This window comes from Vanellus vanellus (assembly GCF_965231255.1).
Source record: "Vanellus vanellus genome assembly, chromosome: 8".
Classification (NCBI taxonomy): domain Eukaryota; kingdom Metazoa; phylum Chordata; class Aves; order Charadriiformes; family Charadriidae; genus Vanellus; species Vanellus vanellus.
This window is the reverse complement of record NC_138913.1, coordinates 28,921,252-28,930,470: the sequence shown is the minus strand read 5'-3', so window position 1 is coordinate 28,930,470 and position 9,219 is coordinate 28,921,252. Positions and strand designations below refer to the sequence as shown.

Below are 9,219 nucleotides of genomic sequence, written 5' to 3'. Positions count from 1 at the left end.
AGAGAGGTTGGAGAGCTGGCCAAGTTGCTTGTTTTAGTACTTATTGTCCTCCCAGCTTCTAGGTCCTCCCCAGCCCTTGTCCTCCCAGCTTCTAGGTCCTCTCCAGCCCTGATTTTTCACATAGCATTATGCAAGATGAGATATGCCTTCTCCCTCCCTGAGGACGACCTGCTCTTACCACCTATGGCTCTCGAGGGCTCACTTCTATGTTCTTTGTTCACACTATTATTTTTGGTGGCACCTTCTGACGTCTAGATACGTTGGAGCTAGCCCTTCCCCTGGTACAAGCTTGCCAAATAAGTGGAAATGACTAAATTAAAATAAAATTGCTGTAAGCACAGACGTCTTGCGCCTGACCCAGGAGGGTTTTGGTGGCTGTGATTTGTGGCCACAAGACATGCCAATCGTGCCCTGGCTGCTACAGCGGAGTCCAGTGCTGTGGCATCTCTGTCTGCTGCCCACCAGCTCGCCTCCCAGCCGCGAAAGCAAAAGGGGTGTCCTGGGTTGGTTGTTCTCCAGGAGGAAGAAGCAACAGCCAGGGTGGAATAACCCCACTAGCTCAACCATCAGAAAATCCACAGAAATCAGCCTTTCTTCTCTTCCTGGTGGCTTTCATGTGTGATGGGGATGTGGGCGGGAGGACAACAGGGTCGCGGGAGCTTTGCTGGATCACTTTGGGGCTCTTGGCTCAGTGCTCAGGGTTGTGCCATGGTCAGCACCCAAGGCAACCTCGGTGATGCTGCAAGGAGTGGCCATGTCCCTGTTTGTTCCCTGGGTTGAGCTGTGGCCCTGCATCCTCCTGCAGAGCTCACCGCTGGCATCCCTATCTATCACTGTGCTCCTTCTGGGGATGCTTGCATGGGTGGCTGGGTATAGAGATGTCCACGTCTTGGTCTGATGGCAGATCTACTCCTCCTTTGCATAAGCAGAGGGCCAGAGAGGTGGTGACCTGGGCGAGGTGCTGAGTTCACCTGGGATCATGGTCCTTCCCTCTGCCCCTCTTGGCACGTTCGCACTGTGCCAAGCACGCAGGAGAAGGCCGATGGACAGCAAAGGGTTTCGGCGAGGGGGACGGCGCACGTTCCAAGTGGGTTGCCCAACACTTGATGGAACGTGGCTGCTTAGCTGGGGAAGGACAAGCACTTCTAAAGGACAAAAGCTCATATCTCTGGCCCTGCCAGCACAAACCTACCCGGCGAGAGTGAAACTGGACTATCTTGCAAAAACACTTTGAGCAAACACACCGCTCAATGGAAAGCATCTGATAAGAGCTGCTGCGTTTCTGGTGGCTCAGTCAAGAGGACTTCGGTGCTCCCATTAGGTCTGCGGCTTCATCAGGGCGGTCTCACCTCCTCACTCTGGGGGAGACACCATGTCCACGACCATCTGCCAGGTGATGGGGTTCATCGTTTCGTCGCTGGGTGTTGCGGGGTGCATCGTGTCCACTGCCATGGATATGTGGAGCACGCAGGACTTGTATGACAACCCGGTCACAGCCGTCTTCCAATATCAGGGATTGTGGAGGAGCTGCGTGCGGCAGAGCTCTGGCTTTACGGAGTGCCGGCCGTATTTCACCATTCTTGGGCTGCCAGGTAGGGTCAAAAGGTGCACCAGAAGCTCTACTGTAGCTCTGCACAGTTTTCATCCAAAGCAGGAGCAGATACCTTAAAGCACTTTGCGAGAAATAAAATTCCCAGGCTACTCAGCCTATGAGCATAAAAATACGTGCATATTTCTTACAAAAAATAATGCCTTTCCTCAGCGGAGGTTATGACTTGGAGCACGTGTAGGCACTCTCTGGATGAGCGTCACGGGTTCAGCCCCGGTGCTGGCGTAAATCAGCACGGCTCCACTGATGTGAGGGGAGTGGGTACATTTAAACCCGCCGATATTCTGTCCCTTTGAATCGAAATGCGAGGAAAAGAGATGCATGTCATTTCTGTGGTGTTATCAGAATTTTTTTTTTTTTTTTCCCTAAAGAGAAAACTGGAGGTGAAGAGCTCTGCCTGTGAGGAGGGGAATGGTGCGCTCGGTCACTCCACATTACGTGGGGAGTCTCAGCAGTTGTGCTGGTAGATTGCAGAGGGATATTACTTTCTCGTTTGCTTGCTTACTTTACAAAAAAAAGAGCTGTTTTTCCCACCTCCACTGCACGCGAGGTTATTCCAGCGCTCCCGAGCTGGCTGGACCCGCGGGAGGTCCTCCCTGTGCCCTGCCAGCTAGCAATAAATACGGCCTCGGTGCGCAATTGCCAATAGGACCAAGCGAGCCCTGCTGTACCTATAGGCCTTTTTTCATCTATCGATGGATGCACGACGCGGGCATCCTCATCGCATCTCCCGCAGCGGTGGGAGGGAGCGCCTCGCGGAGGGCCGGCGGGTTGGTTGTGGCGTTCGGTCTTTGAGAAAAGCCGGTGAGGGTCGCGCGGGGTGCGACGGAGCAAACGCGTTCCTGTGCGCCCAGCTTGAGGCTCACTTAGGCGACTCCTCATCCATGTTGGAAGAGAGGAATGGATGTTTGGAGTCGCTTCTGCTAGGGGACCATTTGTTTTAAAGGATAAAAAAATGTATTTATTAAACTATATGTGCAAACGGTGATCAATGCACCTATATATCCTTATAATGATGCGTGTGGGTGACCATGTTTTAAAAGAGCAATGAGGCAATGGTAACCATCATTTTGATGGCAATTTATCACAATTAAGACTTTATTTTTGCTGTTCTTTTTAGGTAATATAGCAATAAGGAAGCATGCAAAGCAGTCACAGGCATTTTCTGTTGTGTCTTAGAGATATTCTGTCCGTTTTGTTCTCTTTATGTGTCTGTTTAGTTGATGAGTACCTTAAAACATAAAGAAGGAAGTCCCCTGTTTGAATTTGGCTAACTTAAAAGCCTCATTTTTTTCCCTAAACTTTCTATATTCCATTGATCATAACTGGTCGTAAAGTTAGATTCCCACCTTTATATTTTGTATCAGTGACAGGTGATGTCAGTTCATATGACTTTAAGTTGTTTTACTTCACTCCCCTCTCGCTACTCACAGCAACAACCGGGGGAAAAAAAAAGAGAACTCTCCAGTTTCACTTACGTCTGAAAAACAGAGCGATGCAAACCGTGGTTGCAGATCGCTGACGTTTATCGTGGTGAATAAGCTTGCAAGCGTACTTTCTGTGCCCGCCATCCTTTCTTACGAAAACCAGGTGTGCGAAGGGAGCCACCATACGTGTGAAGCAAAATTACCCCACCTCATGCAAAATGTCTATGCAAAATGGCAGGCAGTTTCTGTGTGGGACTTTAACTGCAGGGCTGTTGGCTACTTAGTGCTCTTGATACCTTTTTTTTTTTTCCCTCCTATTTTGTTTGCCTAAGCCCTTTCACTCCTTCCTTTCAGGGGAGGTCATTCACCTTCGGATAGCAGTTCAATTCAGAGGGCTTTTGATGGATGCCAAAATTCACTTGAAACTGCAGCGCTCTCTTTTCAAACAGCTCTCGCTTTCGGTCCCATGAGCCAAGTGAAGAGGCCTTGGTGGCACAGCGGACCTAGGAGCACTTTCTCCTCCTTTCCGTCCCTTTGTGGGGTCAGAAGTCAGCCTTGTGGAGAGATGAATCACTGCTGATGACTACTTTGCATTTTTTTTCTGTTGTGTTCCTCTCTCTCCCTTTCCCAACAACCGCAGGTTGCTCTTTTCCAATGCAGGTTCACCACATTTGGACTTCAGTGCTCCAGCAGAAGTGCAACATCCCAGGAGCTGCTTGGCTTGGCCCATTGTGTCCTTCCACGGGCACCCAAGGCACTGGGAACATCTCTCTTGAGCATCCACGATATCCCTGTGAGGTCTTAGCTTAGGGTCACTTCTGGAAGGGTTGAGACCACCGCAGTGATGGCATCAAGGAACCATAAGGTCTGTAGGGTGCATCACCGGAATGAAAGACTGTCTTGGGGACAGGGACCTTCCATCAGGATCCATAGTCTTGTGCTGCCCGGGAGTATCAGCCCCTCCTGCTTGCCCTGAAACAAAAGCAGTTGGAAAGAAACTTAAGTAACCGTAAAGACAAATGAGTATTGTGATTTTCTTCTCTTTGCAGCTTTCTGCTTTGCATCAGGCGCTGCGTGAACAACCTTTGAGAGCTGATAAGGTGTATCCGCCAGCTTCTTGTTCTCTGATGAATAATAACTAATGAGCTCACACCTGGGGGCTGATGAATGGCAGATTGAAAATCCCAGGCTCGTTAGCACTTGTTATCAGCTGATAAGGGCAAATTGAGTCATAAGAGCAGCAGCCCCGGTGGGACTGCCACATGGGAGAAGGTGGTGTATTCCTAGCCTGTGGGATGGCAGACTGCTGGTTTCCTTGTGCGTTGTGGTGCCAGCATGGTTCTGCTCAGGTTCACAGAATGGTCGGGGTTGGAAGAGACCTTTGGAGATCATCTAGTCCAGCCCCCCTGCCAGAGCAGGGTCACTTACAGCAGGTCGGACAGGAACGCACCCAGGTGGGTTTTCAATATCTCCAGAGAAGGAGACTCCACAACTTCTCTGGGCAGCCTGTGCCAGTGGTCCGGCACCTTCCAAGTAAATGAGTTTTTTGTTGTACCCCACAAACAAAAAGACCCACGTGGGCACCCCAACGTCCATCCTTCCCCTCCTGTGGAGGATTTATAAACATTTCCCTTCTCCCTCCCTGTGCAAGACCAGCAGGGTCTACTCCCTGCTCTACTGCACCGGTGCCTTCTGCTCCAGTCTGTCCATATGGGACACTCGGGCACCATGGCCATCCTGGCCAGCCCAGCAAAAGGGGTGACGGGCAGGCTGAGTGACGTCCCTGGGGCTGCAGGATACGTTGCCTGCCCTTCCCATTTGGTCACGAGCCTATGTCATCTTCCCTGAAGACAGACAGTCACATGCGGGGGAGCATCAAAGCCAAACCCAGGGCTGCAAGAGCTCTTGGGAGGGCAAGAAGAGGCTGTAGTTCATCTTGGCCAAATCACAACAGCCCTTGAAATACTTTCGACCGCCTCCTCCCAGTGCTCCGCCAGCCCCGCCGCCTTCCTGGCTCTGCCAGGGACGTGAGCACTGGCGGGGAGGAGAAGCGCCTGGGGCCGGTGCTGAATCACAGATGAGATGGGGTATGTGCCACCTTATTAGAAAATCATCGTGGTATTCAAACGCACGGCCTTTTCTCTTCGCTTCTCCATTTTAAAAGGTGCGAGTTTCCCTTTGCTTTCCCCCCTGCTTTTCTACTCAAGCCAAGAAGAGTCTGGAGGGTCTTCCCTACCTTCATCTGAGTGATGGCAGTGCTCAGCTCCCATGGACATGACCTACCAGCATCACAACTTGCCTCCAACCAAACATTCCCACCTTGACAGCCTACTGCGAAACAAATTTGGGGCTAGGGTGTTTGCGTGTTGTATTAATGAATGCGGACAGATGTATACAGGACTGGTATTACAGACAACCGTGGAAAGGATATGCCGGGGGAGGTCATTGCTGAAGCTTTGTTGCTCTCCTTTGGTGTGTGTGTAATGTTTGTCAAGGTGATTTTCCTCTTCTCCTGTACCGCGCGTGTTACTGTAAAGCAGGAACACACAGAACTTCACTTCGAGTCACACGGTAGTTGGAAATACCCGGGATAGTTGGGTGGAGCTGCCTGTTTTCATTGCTGGTTGGGGAGGAAAAAAAAAGCTTTCTCAATCATTTCAGTTATGAAACAACTCACGCTTGTCCCGGCTGCAGACCAGGTCAAGTTCAGATGAATAAATCGTTACTGGTGCCAATGAACATGTGCAAAAATTATGTCGAAACCATCGAAATCTTTCTGAAGTTGAAGAAAACAGCCACATTTCCAGAGGTGCCCCGTAAAAAAACACCAAGAGTAGATCCGGTGCCCGTTTTCCGAGGCATAGTCTTTGCTTTCAGCAAATGCATTGCAAAACATTGCTCAGGGTTTTCTTCTTTTTTTGTTTTTAGACAGGAAGAAAATCTTTAAAAACCTCCTAGGCTCTGATGAGTCTCATTTCAGCCGCTCAGCGTTGCTCTTTTCAATTTGTTTTGCAGCGATGTTCCAGGCCGTGCGCGCCCTCATGATCGTGGGCATCGTCCTGGGCATCCTTGGCCTCCTTGTGTGCATTTTTGCGCTGAAATGTGTCCGTATCGGCAGCATGGAGGATTCTGCAAAAGCCAACATGACTCTGACATCTGGCATCATGTTTATCATTGCTGGTAAGTGTGCGGTGTCGCGTCTTTCATCGCAGTTGCTGGGAATTGAGGACTGGGCAAGTCATCTTCATGCACCTCTGGTCGTAGGTAGCAGATGCTGTGGAGCAACCCAGTGCGTTGCTGCTTGTGTGAAGTCATTGGCATTTATCTTCCAGCCTGTGCTTCTGGGGACAAGCAGTTTCGACCTCTGCTTAGTAAAAGAAAACCAGAAGATTGTATGGGACGGAATGTAGAAGGCTGAAAAAACAGCCCAGAGATAAAGAGGAAATTAGATCTCTTAATTTGTTATATGTACACTGCTGTTATGTGCTATTATAGCCTTTATTTATACATAATAGTTTTATGAAAAGTCTCAGGCTTTATACATAATAATTTTGTGAAGACTCTCAGGGTTGTGGTAGCCTGGCTTGTAATTTTTTAATACCTTGGTTTATCAGGGATGCTGCAGCTACCTCAAAATTGCAAATGCTTAAGAACATCACTTGCAGGTTTTCCCACACTTTATTGCAGTTCAAATCAAATCCCTAATGAAGGGAGGGAGAACGTCCCCATTCAAAATCCCCATTTAAAACAAGCAACGCAACTTGAAGATGTACGATGAGTACAAGCTGGAGAGAGGAAACCACTTCCTGCAACACAGCTTTGATTTTTCACTTAAAATCTATCATTTTGTCAATCTGAGTCAGTTTTTTGGGAATTTGGCCAATGAGGATGTTAAAAAAGCCCACCACACGTTCCCAAAGTGTCTAAAACGATGTGGCTGACTTTTGAGATGGGACATCCCTTAGGTGAGTTCACCCATTTCAAAACAAGGTCCTTAGTCTCAGCTAGCCGAGGAGTTGGGTACCCATGTGCCATGGTGGACCTGGTCCTTGGTCACACCTCTGTGAGCTGGGGGTTGTGTTCCTTTCTGAAATAAGGGCTGCTTTCAGGACAATAGCGTTAAAGACTGTGACACTGAAGTACCATGATAGTGATGGCTATACCTGAGGCAGGAGCACCACTGATTGCTCAGTCCCTCCCCAGTGCTGTGAGTAATTGGGTTTCAGGAAAGACTCGGAGGTCTCAGTGGGCATCCCAGTGAGGATAAATAAGACTTCGGGTGCACAGAAAAACTGCAGTCCATAATTACTATGTGGGTCTCAGTCTGCCCTTCTCTCTGACCTCAGGTCTGTGTGCCATCACTGGAGTGTCTGTGTTTGCCAACATGCTGGTCACAAACTTCTGGATGTCCACGGCTAACATGTACCAGGGAATGCAGAACGTCCAGAACAGGTAGGTGATCATCTGGCTCGGGATGCTCCGCAGTGCAGATCTCCCGCAGGGCCAGGGTGTGCTGCAGCTGAAGGAAAGGCAAACTCTGGGTGCATGTTAGTCTGGTCCCAAGACTTGGAAGATTTATTGAGTCTCTGTCTCGTCTGCACTGGAGATAATTTGTCCAAGCAAATTGGCTGGGACGCCTCTGTTCACGCAGCTCGAGGGAGAGGTAGAAAGCCCGCTGAGGATGAGCCTGCGGGTGGGGATGGTGCTCATGGGAACTTCTGCAGGGCCAGCGAGAGAATGCCAACGTTCAGTGCGTTTCCGCTGCAGCAGACTGGACCGCCGTCGCTGCACTAACCAGCCACGTCTCTGTGTTTTGTAGGTACACCTTTGGCTCAGCCCTGTTCGTCGGCTGGGTGGCGGGTGGCCTGGCTCTCGTAGGAGGCATCTTGATGTGCCTTGCTTGCAGAGGGCTGATTCCGGAAGAATCCCGGTAAGCCTGTCTGGGGTAGGCATGGGAAGGTATTGTGTATCGGGATAGTGTGCAGCCAGCTCACCGCAGGACATGTCTACGTGTAATATCGCTGTTGCAAGAGTTATCATGATGATACGTCTGTTTGCCTTGTATCATGGGTCAAAATTGACCATTCCCTTGTCACAGGACTTGCAAACAAATAGAGAAAGCGGGAAAGATTGAGCTTAAAATCTAAAATTTGCAATGTGCTGGCTATGTCAGGCTCGTTAATTGCAGCTTTGATTGCAAATCGCATAGCAGATCATCAGCAGGTGTAGGTTGCACCAGGTGAGCTATGATTTACATCAAGTAGGGCTTTGAACGCCTACGTAGCTGGTTATGGTAGGTGGGTCCTTCACTCAACCAAGGATTTACTCACGGGAAAGAAAGTATAAGTTTATGAAAAAACATGAAAGAGTCTTGCAGAGGGTTGACTCTGAGCTCATTGAGTGGCTCCAAGTGAAGACATAGTATGAAGTTGCCTAAAATCCAACAGCAAACAGGATGACCGGGTGCAATGTTGGATAGTTGCAGACCCTCCAGTGGCTGATGCCATCTTTTGTGTCTCTTTCAGTTACAAAGCGGTGTCCTACAACGCATCGGGGCGGAATATCTCCTACAGAACGGGGCCATACAAAGTTGGTTCAGGGTACGAACCTGAATCGAAGACTAGGAAGGGTGCAGGGTATGAAGAGGCTGCTCGAAGCGAGGATGGAAGGCGCTCATACCCTTCAAAATACGACTATGTCTAGTAGACTTTCTGGGCTTGAGATGTGCTGTCTTTTATAAAATATTTTTCACTCCAGAAACAAAAAGTACACGCAAACCAAGCAGTCTGTGAATAGGATTGTGTTTTCTGTCATGTTTGCCCTACTCTGAGGTTGTACCTTAGCTTGTTATGACCATCAGTTTTATTCGACTGCCTGCTAGTATGCCTACCGCAAGGAGGTCCGTAACAAAAGTAGTGCCGCCTAATGCTCTCGGAGTAGAACACTTTGCTCATACGTTACGTGTAAACTCTGATATCCAGGACCAGGATTGTGCCTTGTGCCCTTTTCTAATTCTCCTAATAGATTAAAATTCCCATCTAATAATAGCCCAGATGTAAAAGCAGTGCCACCCCATTGCCTTTTTCCCTTTGAGCTGGCTTTCACACAATTAGGCAATGTCGTCCCATATTTTCTCAGAATTTGGAGAGGGGAACAGCATCCCATGACCCCAGTGTCCCCTGT

At 49.3% G+C, this 9,219-nt stretch overlaps 1 protein-coding gene across 1 annotated transcript; it reads left to right on the top strand.

The window, feature by feature from the left end:
* Nucleotides 1-1,372: 1,372 nt before the first annotated feature.
* Nucleotides 1,373-8,739, top strand: CLDN18 (claudin 18; the record flags this gene model as incomplete). The annotated part of the gene is made up of 5 exons (XM_082487324.1): nucleotides 1,373-1,592; nucleotides 6,052-6,216; nucleotides 7,383-7,488; nucleotides 7,856-7,966; nucleotides 8,562-8,739. The coding sequence occupies 5 exons, from the start codon at nucleotides 1,373-1,375 to the stop codon at nucleotides 8,737-8,739; spliced, it is 780 nt and encodes a 259-aa protein (XP_082343450.1).
* Between the last annotated feature and the right edge of the window lie 480 nt (nucleotides 8,740-9,219).